We start from the raw sequence: 15,836 nt of genomic DNA, 5'->3' as shown, positions 1-15,836 counted from the left end.
TTCACGAAGACGATACAATAACCAAAGTGCTATTAATTTTCGTTATATTTTAGAATACGACCAAACGGCACGGAATTGCAACAGGTAGTCAAACAAGGAATTGGTTCCAATGGAATTCGTGGTCTAGCCGTAGATTGGATAGCAGGGAACTTATACTTCGCTAATATCTTCCCGCATGACAACTACGTGGAGGTCTGCTGGTTAGACGGTTCCAACCGAAAGGTGCTCGTGAAAACGACGACAGACGCTCCTCGGGAGCTGGCCGTGAATCCTATCAAACGATACTTGTATTGGATCGATTACGGACAATATCCTCGAATAGGCAAGGCCTTCCTCGACGGTAGCAATTGGTCTCCCATTGTAACATCCGGCATTAGCACACCGCGCGATTTAACGATCGATCTTGCAACGCACGATGTTTATTGGGTGGACTCGAAATTGGACACAATCCAGAAAGTCTCCTACACTGGTGGAAACCGAGAGATTATCCGTAGGAATCTGCCAAATCCAATGGGCGTTGCCATTTTCGGCGGAGACGTCTACTGGGTGGATCGAAATCTGGCCACCGTCTTTAAGGCGAGCAAACTGAAGGGCAATACCAGTCTTCCCATCCCCGTCAGAACAAATCTGCAAAAGCTCAGGGACATTGCTATCTTCGACCAAAACAGTCAGCCACCGGATATCACAAATCCTTGCTCGCAGGTAAATATGGATTGAGATATGCGTAATTGTTTATTTAAGAAGGTAAAATTACTTTTCGAAAGGAGCTTAAGACTACGTTTAAATAAACAACTAACAAAAATAATTTTAAATAACAACGCAAGTAAGAAAAGTAATTTTTATTTCCTCAGACAACGAATGGCGGATGCTCTCAACTATGCTTCGCCTTCCCGAAGGACCATACTAAAACGTTCACCTGTGACTGCGCCGTGGGAAAACTCTCTTCCGACGGTCGCAACTGTGAAAACGTCGAAGAATATCTAGTATTCGCCACGCGAACTGAGATTCGCGCAATTAATATAGATCCGCACAACACTAACGTGCCCTTCGCCCCTGTCGGAAATCTAACGAATGTAGTCGGAGTGGACTTTGATTATCAGGACAAGAAGCTGCTGTTTACGCAGATTCGTCCTTGGGCGAAGATCGCGTGGACGCCGTCGGATCGGCCGTCATCCTCCGATCTGCACACGCTGATCAGTAAAGGAATTAATCCCGAAGGCATTTCATACGACTGGACTCAGAAGAAGGTATATTGGACGGATTCGTCCAACAATAGCATCTACGCAATGGACATTGACGGGTCTAACTTGGTGATGATCGCCCGCGTGGATCGTCCACGCGCCATCGTCGTCGATCCCTGCAACGGTTCGCTCTACTTCACGGACTGGGGTCGTTTTGGGACATCCGGCAAGATTTTCAAGACGACCATGGCGGGATCGCTGAAACGCGCCATTATCGACAAAGATCTCTCGCAACCCAGTGGTCTAGCGATTGATTACGACGATCGTATGCTATACTGGACCGATGCCGTGCGCGAGAAGATCGAGCGGTCTGATCTCGAAGGGGGGTACAGAGAAGTTCTGGTTAGCGCTACCATCTATCCCTTCGCTATCACCGTCTTCAGGGAGCACATCTATTGGACGGATCTCCAGCTTCGTGGAGTTTACCGAGCGGAGAAGCACACCGGGGCCGACAAGATCGAGCTGGTGAAACGACTGGAGGACTCGCCGCGAGACCTTCACGTCTTCTCCGCGGCTAGACAGCAATGTACCGTTAATCCTTGCAACATCAATAACGGCGGCTGTGACGAATCCTGTCACCCGGGCCACAACGGGTCCGCGGAGTGCAAATGCGGTGATAACAGCAGGCTGGTGAACGAAGACAGAATGTGCGTGCCAAAGAACGTCACTTGCGATGCGAACAAGTTTGCTTGTAGAAACGGCAGGTGCATCTCCAGAATGTGGGCTTGCGATGGCGATGATGACTGCGGCGACAACACCGACGAGGACACCAGTTACTGCTGTGAGTAGCACAAAAATAAAAAAACTAATCAATTCGAAGGAAGTATTCCTAAAAGTACGATTTTTATGTTTCAGCTTATCACTCGTGCAGCCCGAACGAGTTCCGCTGCAACAACGGCCGATGCATCTTTAAAACATGGAAGTGCGATCACGAAAACGATTGTCGGGACGGCAGCGACGAGGAAGGCTGCGTTTATCCACCGTGCGCGCAAGGAGAATTCACCTGCGCCAACCACCGCTGTATCCCTCAATCTCAAGTGTGCAACGGCATCAATGACTGCAAGGACAATGTTACCTCCGACGAGACGCATGAGCGATGCCCTCGAAACACTACGTGCCCGTTGAATCATCTCAAGTGTGAAAAGACGAACATCTGCGTGGAGCCCTACTGGCTCTGCGACGGCGACAACGATTGCGGCGACAATAGCGATGAGAATCCAATTCATTGCGCTCAGAGGACCTGCCCTCAGAACAGCTTCCGATGTCCCAATCACAGGTAGAATTCCGCGTTTGATGAATAATTTTAATAACCGAATACGTTTCCAAAATTGGAAACTTTGGAAACTGTTGTAATAATATCTTATGACCTTGCTGTAAGCCCGAGATATTTTCTGAACGCATGCGTATTGTCCAGGTGTATTCCGGCCACTTGGTACTGTGACGGAGACGATGACTGTCTAGACGGAAGCGACGAACCTCCCGGTTACTGCCAGTCCGAAGGTAGGACGTGCTTCGGCGATCTGTTCACGTGCGACAACGGCAACTGCATTCCTAGAATTTACATTTGTGACGGAGACAACGATTGTCTGGATAACTCTGACGAAGACGAGCGTCATCAGTGCAGTAAGTTTTTCAGTCATCATACGGAACTTTTGTATTTGTAATACTTTACTTCTATACTTTATCTTTACATTGTTACAATCCTACTATTTCCCACCATCTCACGGAGTTAATTTATTTTGATCAGATGACAGAAAGTGCGACGAAGAAACCGAGTTCACTTGCACCGCAAACAAAATGTGGAATCGCGCCCAGTGCATCCCGAAGAAGTGGCTGTGCGACGGGGATCCGGACTGCGTTGACGGGGCCGATGAGAACGTGACTCTGCACCACTGTCCAGCGCCAACCCCTTGCGCCGACAACCAGTTTACGTGCAACAACGGACGGTGCCTGAACCGCAACTGGTTGTGCGATCACGATAACGACTGCGGCGACGGTAGCGACGAGGGCAAGTTCTGTAACACCCAGTATAAGGCTTGCAACAGTCAGGAGTTTACTTGTCAGAACTTCAAGTGCATACGCAAGCAGTTCCGCTGTGACGGCCAGGACGATTGCGGCGATCATTCGGACGAAGTAGGATGTCGTAAGTAGCAGTTAAACAATCACGTACTAAAATACATAAACATAAGAAATGTAATTAGATTCAACTTGCGCAAAAAAAGTGAAAAATTTTAATTTTTTAAATTCAAATATGTATGTGTGTCCAATCTTTCTCCTTCCAATCTTTTTCTTAGCGTGACAGAGGTGTTATTGCAAAAACATTAATCTTTTTAGCGTCTAAAGGAAAGAATATGACTTGCCCGAATCCGAAGGACTTCATGTGCGCGAACGGCAACTGCATTGACTCGCAGCTGGTGTGCAACAAGGAACCAGACTGCGCCGACGAGAGCGACGAGCCGCTCCACTGCAACGTGGACGAGTGCGCCCGTGTTGAGCTGAATCAGTGCGGCCACAAATGCGTGGACACGCCGACCAGCTTCTACTGCGAGTGCAACCCCGGCTACAAGCTGCTAGCCGACGGCAAGGCCTGCGACGACATTGACGAGTGCATCGAGACGCCCCAGGTGTGCAGCCAACAATGCGAGAACACGCCCGGCGGCTACTATTGCAAGTGCAACGAGCGCTGGTACGAGAGGGAGGCCGACGAGCACACGTGCAAGCGAAGGGACAACATTCAGCCGTGGATTATATTCACGAACAAGTATTACGTCAGGAACATGTCGATTGACGCGTCCAACTACAGCCTGATGCATCAGGATCTGATCAACGTCGTTGCGCTTGACGCGGATTACAGCCAGCAGATGCTGTACTTCTGCGACGTCACCGCGAAGACAATATATAGGTACATTTTTTTCTATTTGATGCTATAACATGAAGATACCTATCTCTTTTGCTATGAGCTCATGTTATTTAAATGCCTTCCTTTTATTTAGAGCACCGGTGAACGGCGGCGAGAAGGAACCAATCATCCGTCACGACAGTCTGGGTCTCGAGGGTATTGCTATAGATTGGGTTGGTCGAAAATTGTATTGGTTGGATCGTCACGCGAAACACTTGGATGTCGCCGAACTTGATGGCACGAACAGGAAGACCTTGCAGAGCGGAATTGCAGACCCACGCGCGATCGCGGTCCATCCCGGTGCCGGATACCTATACTTTACGTCCTGGAACCTTCAGGTGGATTTCGCATTACAGTTTTTTTTTTTTGCAAATAATTGTATTTGTAATAATTGTAAACAAAGTTACGAAGGTTTAATCGTGAATTGTGGTTTACATTTCAGGCGTATATCGGTAAGATGGGCATGGACGGTAGCAACTTCACTCGAATTCTGACGTGGGAGGACGACATCGCCTGGCCGAACGCCCTGACGATCGATTACTTCACCGATCGCATCTTCTGGGCCGACGCTCATCTGGATTACATCGCCTTCGCCGACCTCGACGGCCACAATCGGCGGATCGTCCTGTCCGGCGCCTCGGTGCCGCACGTGTTCGCCATCACTGTGTTCGATGACTTCATTTACTGGACCGATTGGAATCTAAAGGCGATCAGCAGGGCGGAGAAGTTCTCCGGCGCGCGTCTGCAGGTGCTGCGCAACACCACCCATCGGCCCTACGACATCCACGCCTATCATCCCCTTCGGCAGTTGCCGTACAACAATCCCTGCGCGGAGAACAACGGCGGTTGCTCGCATCTCTGCCTCATTGCGCCGCCCGCCAGCTCGTACTTGCTCGAAGGATATGGTCAGCCTGGGGTCACCTCCTACAAGTGCAAGTGCCCGAATCAGTTCATTCTGGACAAGGATGGCAAGACATGCATAGCGAACTGTACCGCCGGTCAGCATCGTTGCGGACCACCCGACGAGAAGTGCATCCCTTGGTATTGGAGGTGAGACATGTTTAGATTACTACTGTATTTTCTTTTTAATAAATAATTGATGGAGTAATTATGACGAAAATTATACGCAGATGCGACGGAGAGAAGGATTGCAAGGACGGTTCTGACGAGTCGTCGAGTTGCCCGACGAGGATTTGCCGGCCAAGCATGTTCCAATGCGCGAACAAAAATTGTACGCCGAGCGTGACGATTTGCGACGGGATTGACGATTGCGGTGACAAGAGTGACGAAGCTAAGTGCGCGCTCGAATGCGGGGAGCTCGAGTTTAAATGTAAGTCTAACGGTCGCTGCGTGCACGACTCCTGGAAATGCGATGGAGATGCTGATTGTAAAGACGGCAGCGACGAAGATCCTGCCATTTGTCGTAAGTATCACGCTATACATGTCAGATATTTTTTTTTACTATTATTAGTGCACAATTTTTTTACAGTTTCAATGAATCAAATATATTCTTGCTTTTTATCTGTTTTAATTCGCGAATTCATATTTTTTTAGACAACCGCGCCTGTGACCCGAGCACCGAGTTCAGCTGCAAGAACGGCAAGTGTATTCCTAAGTTGTGGATGTGCGACTCTGACAACGACTGCGGCGACGATAGCGACGAGCCGGCGTACATGTGTAGGCAAAAGAACTGCACGACCGGGTGGCAGCGATGTCCAGGACACGCGAACTACCGGTGTATCCCGAAGTGGCTGTTCTGCGATGGCAAGGACGATTGCCGCGACGGTTCCGACGAGCGTCCAGAGAACTGTCCCAAGTGTGACCCCAACATGGACTTTAGGTGCGCCAACAACCGGTGCGTGCCGAAGCAGTGGCTGTGTGACTTCGCCGACGATTGCGGGGATGGTAGCGACGAGGCAGACACGATGTGCAAAGACAAGTACCGCCAATGCTCCGAGTCCGAATTCAAGTGCACGAACGGTAAGTGCATTGCGTCTAGATGGAGATGCGACAGCGAGGACGACTGCGGGGACAATAGCGACGAGGAGCAGTGCCATCAGTGGGTGTGCAAGGTACGTATAACAGTCTAGTTTTGTTGTAACATTTCGATCTCGTATTTTATGCGATCCCTCTACTTGTCGCAGAACGACAGCTTCCAATGCGCGAGCGGCCATTGCATCGCGTCGTATCTTCGTTGCGACGGAGCGCGAGATTGTCGCGACATGAGCGACGAGATCAACTGCCCAGCGAGATACCCTGACGGAAGGTACTGCCCGCAGTCGCGATTCCAATGCAACAACAACCTCTGCGTCTCGCTGAACGACATCTGCGACGGCACCGATGACTGCGGTGACAATTCTGACGAGAGTCCTACCATGTGCGGTGAGTTCAGTTGCTGATACTCGGACTCCTTTGTAACAAGAGTGGGAAGATAAACGTTGCTGTTTCTTTGCGTAGCGAACTTCCAGTGTGACACGCACAGACGGTTCCAGTGCGCCAACCACAAGTGCATCGCCAGGTATCAGTTGTGCGATGGAATCGACAACTGCGGCGACGGTTCCGACGAGAACAATATGACGATGTGTGTGAAGCAGACACGTCCGTGCGACCCGATAACCGAGTACACCTGTGCGAACAAGAAGTGTATCGACCATCTGAAACTCTGCGATCTCGGGGATGATTGCGGGGATCTGTCGGACGAGTTGGGATGCCGTGAGTTTCATTCCCATCTTCTCCGTTCCGTCACGTTCGACGTCTATGTCAGACAACTAATGTTGCGTTTTCAGATCACAGTCACCATTGCACGGACAATGACCGCGGCGGTTGCGCACACGAGTGCCACAATCTCGTTGACGGCGGCTACATCTGCACCTGCTATCCCGGTTACATAATCTCACCCGACAACCGGAAGCACTGCGTGGACGTCGACGAGTGCCAAACCGGTGCTCACCAATGCTCTCACATCTGCACGAACTTGAACGGCACGTACGCCTGCTCTTGTCGGCAAGGTTTCCAATTGTCGGACAGACACAGTGGTGTGTGCCGTGCCGAAAAAGATGACGTTGTAGTGCTGTTCGCCAACGGACCCGAACTCCGAGCCTACGATCTGCACAGCAGAGAAGAGATGGACGTGATAGACAACGAGAAGAGGGTGCAGGCTGTCGATTTTGATCCCAAGACGGAATACGTTTTCTGGATTGACTCGTACGATAACACCATCAAGCGGTCGTACATGGTGAACGCCAAAGAAGGCGAAGCGAAGATTGGACACGCGCAGGACCTCAATATGAAGAGTATGTATCATTCAATTTTATTACTGATTAGTTAGGTTTCACTGAAATAACGTTCTCAGTTTTTGTTTCATTTTAATTCTTCCGAAGTTTAGTTTTTTAAGCGCATTCTGCCACTTACTTTTACAACTTTGGAATTTTAAATTCCTAAATATTTACATCGCGTGGAGCAGCCTTTAAAATTCAACGCTTTTTCACAGCCACATAAATGTCTTTCATCTGTTTACGAGATAAGTCACGCGGTATGTTTCACTAATAGTATTAATTTTTACAGCTGACTCGAGGCCAACGAGCTTAGCGGTGGATTGGATCTCCGGTAATTTGTATTGGAGCGAAATCGATCAATCAGGAACCACTCCTCGCGGCCAAATTATGATGTCTAAATCAGACGGCAGGTATCGACGTAGCATAGTTACAACGAATCTCGAACAACCAACAGCAGTGGTCGTGGATCCCGAGCGAGGGGAGGTAGTATGGGCCGATTCGGGTAATCAGCCAAAGATCGAGATAGCCTGGATGGACGGGGCTAGACGCAAATCACTCGTGACCGAACGAATAGCCAGTCCTTCGTCGCTCACCATCGACTACGCTATGGAGCACACGCTTTACTGGTCCGACAGCAAGTTGGATACCATTGAGGCGATCAGTTTGGCCGGTAACAACAGGAGAATCGTTTTGAAAGGCAAACCGCTCAAGAGTCCAATAGCGCTGGATGTTTTTGAAAACAATCTTTATTGGACCACCAAGCAAACGGGTGAACTTATTCGACAGGATAAATTTGGCCGAGGAGTTCCGCAGACCATCGTCAAGAATCTCCCTAGTCCCGGAGGCGTCAAGGTCTATCATCAGCTGAGATACAATACCAGCCTGAGAAATCCATGCCATGACGATCAGTGCACTCATCTGTGCGTAACGATTCCCGGCGGGCACCGTTGTCTATGCTCGGACAGCGTCGGCCTCTTCCAGCGTCTGATGAAGGACGACGAGAGGCATTGCGACGCCACAAACGAACGGCCTCTCCCAGATCCCCTGATATGTCGCTGCCAAAACGGCGGGCGGTGTCAAGAGTTGGACGACAAGCTGGCGTGTAACTGTCGCGAGGAATTCCACGGCGAATTCTGCGAAACCGCGGCGGTCGCCGCTCGTGCGGGCGGATCCACCGCTGCTATAGTTATTCCCATAGTCATATGCCTGCTGGTGTTGTTCTGTGTCGCCGCGATCTTCATGGTTCTCAAGAAGCGACCATTGTAAGCATGATCAAATTTAAAAATTTTATAGTAATGCAGAATAAAGACAATCTTTTATTAAACTTAACTATATTTATAGTGGCAAGCCCGGTGGCCTCGGCAGTCTCACAGGCGCTCAAAGTGTTTCCTTCCGCCAAGGCAGCAATGTAGAGTTTGGTGCAGAAGCTCACGAGAGAATGGTAAATGTCCTTTGCTCACCTCGATTTAAAATTGAAAATATATGTATCAGTGCAATAAGTTAATAATAAATTTTACTTACGTCTGTACCTGTTCTCCATCATATGTTTATAGGAACCTCTCGACGTGGAGTATAACTTGAACGATGTTAGCAATAAGAACCGAGACTTCAGTAATCCGATGTACGACGCGGTGAATATGGAGAGCGGCACGACGAACGGCACCGGCACCGGCAGTATGTACGAGATGCCGGCGGAGATGAAGCCCTCCAGCATACAGCACAAGGAGCCGCCGCAGTTGCATCTGAAGAGGAGAGAACTGGACCCGACGCCCATCGACTCGGGGAAGGATACTCAACAGCTGGTCGAGGAGGACAAGTCCGAGTGCTAGGGACTATCATTCCAATTTAGGAATTTCTTTAGATCTGTTGTGCATCGAACTTGAAACAAGCATGGTGGAGATATTTCACGAGTCTGCGAAGAATACATAGGGACACAAACGTAAATTAGTTTACCAGTTTTTACGTAAACAGTGCGGATCACTTCGCAACTGCTCGTGTACGTTATTTATTAAGCTATTCGCCGAGATGTTTTTAACGTGTGACGGATTGATTAAATGTTCTACTTTATCTAGTGATCCGCGGATATGATAATATCGGGATCTCTGGATTTCTCTGAGAAAGAGAGGATATAAATTGTTATAGAGAGAAAGAGAGAGAGAGAAAGAAAGAAAGAGAGTTTTAGACGCATGGGTTTCTATAAAAGTTTCGACAGTAAAATGGATCTTCAGATTCGAAGATCTCTACATTGTGCATTCCTCTTCTCTCTTTTTAATGGATAAAAGAAAATTTAGGGATGTCCCCGGATATTTTTGACGAAAGAGATATTGCGTAGCAAATCATAAGTCTACAACTTCGCGTGTCCTTGTATCTAAGAGCCTCCGATGTGTTTAGGTTTTCAATTTTCCGCATCCTCCAGACCTATGAGAATCTCTGACCACGGATTCTCATAAATCTCCAGATTCCTCGAGCCAGGAATTGTGAACTGGCTTTAGGATCTTGAAATTTCGGAGAGTAACGGCACGGCCGTCAGACGAATCGATAGCATCGATTTCACCGGGGGAGAATAGGGCGAGAGCGAATTGCAATAGGCACTGACTGTGTCATTTTTTACTAGGTGTGTGATTTGTAAGTCTTGTAAATATAATTGCTAACAAAGTATAATGTTCATGTTATCCGTGTACCATAAAAGACGCAACACATTCCATTCTTTCTCGAGGTTGCTGCTTGAAGTGTTAACGATAACGCGGGACACTTCCAATAGCTAGGATGTGTATGTATATGTGTGTGTATGCGTGCAAGTGCGCGTGGTGCTCGAATTGGTACGCTCGATCCTTAAACAATCCTTCGGAACATCTGCCATGACATCTCCGTGCGATTTTTAATTATTTTACAACTTGTAATGAAAAACGGCGAAATTATGCTGCGAAAGAGAACAATTTATTACCATTTTACACTTTTGGGGACTCGATAAAACTTGTAAAATTTGATAACTTCAGTAATTCAAACATGTCTCGCTTGTCTTTTTACTGTACAATTTGAGCACTTAGTGCACGCGTGAAATTTATTCTCAACTACAACATGGACGGGATCAAATTTAACTTCGATAGAGATTTATAAAGCTCAAAGGTATTGACTAGTACCTTTTATTATTTAGCTTAATTCAATATCCCCATTATGTTTTTTTTCCCTTTGTGTATTATAAAATATAAAGCGATGAGAGATCTAATATTACCTCTATAACAGCCGATGACTTTGATGAAAGTTCAATGGCGAATAATGTTCTCGGGGTTGAAAATGATCCCGCTACAGCAATCACGAAACTGAGCTACAGTAGTTGAGCGTCAATGATGCACGTACGTCCGTTCAAAAAGCTGTATTCTTAGCGGAGTATTTTTGTAAGGCGTGGCGTTATATAGTTTTTCATGTTGAAAAGTGGCCTTTTCCTTGTTACGATAAGTAGAGGCGCGCGAGCTCAGGAGGAGCGAGATATATAGATGTTTTCACACATGAGCGTTATTAAATGTTATTCTTGTGAATGTTATTACAGAGCACAAATCGATTTTTACGAACAGAAAGAAACATCCCTTGCGCGGTGAACATTGTGCTTTCGCAAGGAACATTCGCCCGGCCGACCATCATTGTACATTTTTTCTAGATTATGTGAGGTACTCCTCCTGCAAAAGATGGCTGAATTAAAAGGAATCGACGAGAATTTATTCTGCAAGATTAACTGCCTAAGCTTCGAAATCAGAGATTTATTTCGACAGTTTTGCATATCTTCCTATTTCTTCCCACTTGTTCCCGACACTGAACAGAGTTAGCACTGTTTAGCGTTTTCTTATAACGATACTGTATCTTTCGTAAAAATGGCGAACGACAAACAAAACCAAAATAATCTCCATGTATTTCAATCTGCATTAAAATATTAATTTTTTTAAATTCTTGATTAATGGACGACATAATTTAAGCTAATTGCTAGTATCAATCATTTCAAGTCTCAATGAACGTCTGTTAATTCCTTTTAATGTATACATTTTTTGCAGGGTCAGTAAGCGTAATTCTTCTTCTTCCGCAGAAACTATGATTACAATATCCTTGTATACTGATAATTTATTGCAACAACTTTCAAGTCCTACGAGAGAAAAATAAATTCCTTAAATTAAATCCTTAGGACTTATAATTTCTTTCATCTCGACAACATTATAGTTTCGAAATAAGATGTCCTTTAATTCTGTAAATATTAGATAGAATTTAAAACGTGTAGATTCTGAAGAGAGAGAAGAGACGCTCTCGGAAAAAATAATTAATCAAGAATACAAGGATATATATTTAATTTATATCTCGGTAAAAAGAAATTGAGGGATCAACGTAAGCACGTTGTATATATACATACACGTTTCGCGAGAACTAAGGGAGGAGAATTATCAACGCTGACCCACCCTCCACACAGATTATTATACATAAAAGAGTATATAAATAAATAAATAAATATATATATTTTTCTGTTGCAATCGACTTTGACCTGGGCAGGGCTCCAGAGTGTCCTAAATATTACGATGTATCAGTATTTTGTGTATTTTTTTATCGAGTTGACAGAACAACAATTGTTAATATATTGTGCAAAAATATCGAACAGATACCGTCCAAGAATAAATTGTAAAATTGACAATCCAGTTTTCCCTATGCTCATGCAATATATATATCAAATGCACATATGCGTCGCCCGACTACGGCGTAAATTGAATTTTCTTATGCAATCCATTAGGAAAACATATCCATTCCTTTCCTACTTTCACATAATTTCTATTCCGCTGATATCTTCCCTCGACTTATTTTGATTATAATTTCGGTATTTTATTCGATATATATATATACACGTTTAAATTGACTCCATTTCCAATTAATTGTGAATTAACTGCTATTTATTTTTAGATTAAAAATTTAGGATGTTATTTCTTTTACGTCGATCATTCTTGTTTTTGAATTTGGATTCTTCAAAATTTAACATATAAGAATGAACTGCAAAATAACTGGTATGTGTAACAACTTTTATGTGCTGGGAATAAGGAAGAATAAATACACTTTTGACTAACTTCTCTGTTATTATGTAATTTTATGAAAAGACATGCCAATAGAGAAATTATTGGACGACGATAGGAAGAATAAATGCGGCAATTTCAAGGGGGTTGAAGTTGAAAACTAAATGGAATTTTTGGAAGTCATATATTAATCGCTGTTTGATATACAATATACACGATTTTTAAGATAATTTTTATCAATCATTTTACACATTTATATAAAACGATCTTCAACAAGCATGGGCACGTGTAAGTTTTAATCACTAATGGCTTTAAGAGATTAAGACGGAGTCTTGTTACACAATATGCGTTAATAATTATTATTATAATAACTGATTTGATACAAATAACAGCAATAATTGGATATATTAATAATTTAAATAATATTGAATATATTAATAATTACCAGCACAACGATCCATGTCGAGAGCGTGGTCCGTAATCGGTAGAGCCGTTCGCTCCAGAACCTATGTCAGCAGTCCGTCCCTTGTTGGAATTCCAAAGTCGAGCATGCTCTTTCGCATAGACAAAGGTGGCTTCAAGGTATTTCAATTAAAAAATTATCCAAAATTCGGCAAAATAAAAGAAATTTTGCACAGTAACTTAAAATATTTATAACCCCAAAAATGATTCTTGAAATAAAAATAATGCAGGGAAGATGTGAACGCGATATATGCTCATAGTTTATTTAAAATGACTTTATTAATTACAGAGGTAGAATGGATTACATAATATATGTGATAACTTAAATCGACGTCAATGAAAATTATCTTCCAGATCCCGAGGTATCAAAATACTTACCGTCTGGAGGCTTACAAGCCCTTCAAGTGCGAGATTGTTGATATAATCTTGATCGACGTAATGCGGGATTATTTAGTCGGCTTAAAATATCAACCTCAGGTTTGCATGCAAATCTGCCAGAGAATGTCGGAAGAAGTGCGCGACAAAATTTTCAGGAAGTACTATGATCGGTAATAATATCGATAATTACGCCAAATCACGTATAGTAATCATCTTGAACACTTACATAAATGTATTTTCCAATGTGTAAATTTAATTAAATAATTTATCTGATGCAACCTTGAATTAAATAGATTTAGAATAATTAGTAATTATATATTTTGACCGTCTAATAACGTATTTTAATTTTATAAGTGTGTGAAGAGTAAGAAGTATAAAATGTTTATTTTTTCACGTCGCTAGTAAAGAATACACTTTTTATCCGAGCAACTTATCGCTGCTTTCAGATACAAAGTTGTGGTCATCATGTCGATCGTCCAAAAGTTAGGACAAAGCGTACGGATGGATTTTGGCAAATTATGGGACGTTCAGAGAGACGCGTGCTCCACCCATGTGGTCGAGACTGCGGAATTTGTCGCGACGGGCCTCGTCGTGGGAACTTATTACGAATGAACGAGTATTTAAAAAAATTGACGAAGGAATTTTGTGACGATGATCAGCAACCAAGCCCTGGCACACAATTTAATTCTGAATTAAACAGAAATAAAGAGCGTTTTTTTAGACAAAGTTTTAGAATAAAAGAAAGAGTATAGATAAAATTAATCAAAAACGGATTAATGGAAAAATGTACTGTACTCTCTCACAATATTTAAACTCAATCGAATGTTCGTCAATGTTATGCTTGAAGAAAAGATCATTGATCCACGCACACACACACGCACACACACAAATCAGATCACGTGTGTTTCACGTTTTTCTTTATTGTTATTAAATTAATATATATATCATTCGTATATATATATTTATATATTTATATATATTTATATATTTATATATTTATATGTGTATGTATATAACAGCGACAAGTACAATGTAATGTTATGATTATTAATAATAATCGAAGGGCACCGATGATTATAGATGAGAAACCGAGCAAGATAATTATTTGTAATGATATTAACAGTGGCAACCATAATAATGATGATAATGGTGGTGAATTAATAATAATAATAAGTTGATCAATCTTTAATTAATACAGTCGTATATTCCCTTAAAGTCCGTTTCTTAATACTTATATCGCGCTTTTATAGATACAGGGATACAGAAAAATAATACCGCGCGGCCGTGGTGGAATGTTCTTTTTTTTTTAAGTCGTATATAATATACATATATATATGTATAATATTTATATAAAAGAGGCGCGAGAGCCTTAATTAATTAATTACAAGCCAGCGCCGCCGCGCCGACGCCCCGTATGATTTACACCGCGAAAATTAAGCTAATTTTGAGAGAAAGACCGACAAAAAAGTTCACTCTGCGCAATCGAATCGTCAATTTCCGAAATTACAGTTCAACACGAACGTACAACGCGAAACTTCTTGTGCTTCACACGTGTGCCAAAACACGAGTTTCCTCACAATTTTGTAAACATTCTAAAATTATGAAGTTTGTTTCGTACTCTCAATTATAATCTCGTAATTTGCATTGCTTTCGCCGTCTGTATTCATGGAAATATTCACGAAAATAGAAGGAATTCGAAGGCATTTTTTCATTTCAACCGACTGCACTTAAACTGAATGGCTGCATCGCTTTAATAACAAAAGCACCGCACGAAAAAACAGCCCCAATTCTCGAAATGGACAGTACCAGACCAACCGTTGTCCCGTAAATCGAAATACAGAATACGAAACGGTAAAAAATTACTGCCACAAAAAAATGTTACGTTAGTCAACTCCAACGGAACGGCGAAAAATGTTTACGCAAAAGCGATCTCTCTGATTTTTAGCCGATTTCTTGACTTCGAAAACCAAGATTCTCATTTCGCAGAAGAGAATATCCGTGAATTCCCCCTCCGAATTCGCCTACCTTTCGCGGTGTTTCCTCCGTAATAATTAGGATTAATTGTAACTTTACTTACAATCCTACCTGCCGATCAATTTTACACGCACGAGCTGCACTATGTAGATCCTTGGTCCATTTTTGACGCATACGTTTATTTACAAGGGCGGTGATTCGCCGCATCGCAAAAATTACAAGTCAACCGCGCGATCGGGGATCTGTGGATTTTACCAAGATAATTATCTTTTTACAAATTAAAAAAATATAAATTATAAATAAAATAATAAACACATATAATACATAAATATATAGTATGTTATATAAATGTAGAAACACATTTTCTCCGTAATAAAAAGTGATAATATTGAAAATAATATCAAAGTCTTTTTTAATAATTACGCAAATTATCGCAATATGTAAGACAAGCGTGAGATTTTTCTTAAATTAAAACGGAATGTCTGATCTAAATAGAAAGAATAGATACGTGAGACAAATCTATTTTCAAAAATATTTTAGCTCGTCAATTTTTTGATACCAAACATTT

General features: G+C 43.2%; 2 protein-coding genes across 2 annotated transcripts in view; both read left to right on the top strand.

Moving 5' to 3' along the window:
* The window catches only part of Mgl (low-density lipoprotein receptor-related protein megalin), a 45,600-nt gene extending 33,516 nt beyond the window's left edge, over positions 1 to 12,084 (top strand). The window contains exons 14-29 of the mRNA XM_071794009.1: positions 54 to 702; positions 852 to 2,022; positions 2,097 to 2,517; positions 2,656 to 2,864; positions 2,989 to 3,384; positions 3,576 to 4,143; positions 4,235 to 4,478; positions 4,583 to 5,190; positions 5,271 to 5,563; positions 5,695 to 6,212; positions 6,285 to 6,522; positions 6,598 to 6,852; positions 6,927 to 7,433; positions 7,705 to 8,677; positions 8,757 to 8,856; positions 8,969 to 12,084. Of these exons, the coding sequence (XP_071650110.1) occupies positions 54 to 702; positions 852 to 2,022; positions 2,097 to 2,517; positions 2,656 to 2,864; positions 2,989 to 3,384; positions 3,576 to 4,143; positions 4,235 to 4,478; positions 4,583 to 5,190; positions 5,271 to 5,563; positions 5,695 to 6,212; positions 6,285 to 6,522; positions 6,598 to 6,852; positions 6,927 to 7,433; positions 7,705 to 8,677; positions 8,757 to 8,856; positions 8,969 to 9,244 (7,426 nt within the window). The 3' untranslated portion in view covers positions 9,245 to 12,084. The remainder of the gene's footprint in view (positions 1 to 53; positions 703 to 851; positions 2,023 to 2,096; positions 2,518 to 2,655; positions 2,865 to 2,988; positions 3,385 to 3,575; positions 4,144 to 4,234; positions 4,479 to 4,582; positions 5,191 to 5,270; positions 5,564 to 5,694; positions 6,213 to 6,284; positions 6,523 to 6,597; positions 6,853 to 6,926; positions 7,434 to 7,704; positions 8,678 to 8,756; positions 8,857 to 8,968) is intronic.
* A 146-nt stretch (positions 12,085 to 12,230) lies between these two features.
* On the top strand, positions 12,231 to 14,052 carry LOC139822368 (dynein light chain Tctex-type 5-like). The gene is made up of 3 exons (XM_071794016.1): positions 12,231 to 13,036; positions 13,271 to 13,464; positions 13,741 to 14,052. Exons 1-3 carry the CDS (start codon positions 12,914 to 12,916, stop codon positions 13,904 to 13,906), a joined length of 483 nt encoding a protein of 160 aa, XP_071650117.1. The 5' UTR covers positions 12,231 to 12,913; the 3' UTR covers positions 13,907 to 14,052.
* The last annotated feature ends 1,784 nt before the right edge of the window (positions 14,053 to 15,836 follow it).

Source organism: Temnothorax longispinosus, chromosome 11 (assembly GCF_030848805.1).
Source record: "Temnothorax longispinosus isolate EJ_2023e chromosome 11, Tlon_JGU_v1, whole genome shotgun sequence".
In the NCBI taxonomy this organism is placed as follows: Eukaryota; Metazoa; Arthropoda; class Insecta; order Hymenoptera; family Formicidae; genus Temnothorax; species Temnothorax longispinosus.
Note: the sequence above shows the minus strand (reverse complement) of the source record. Positions and strands in the feature narration are given on the sequence as shown.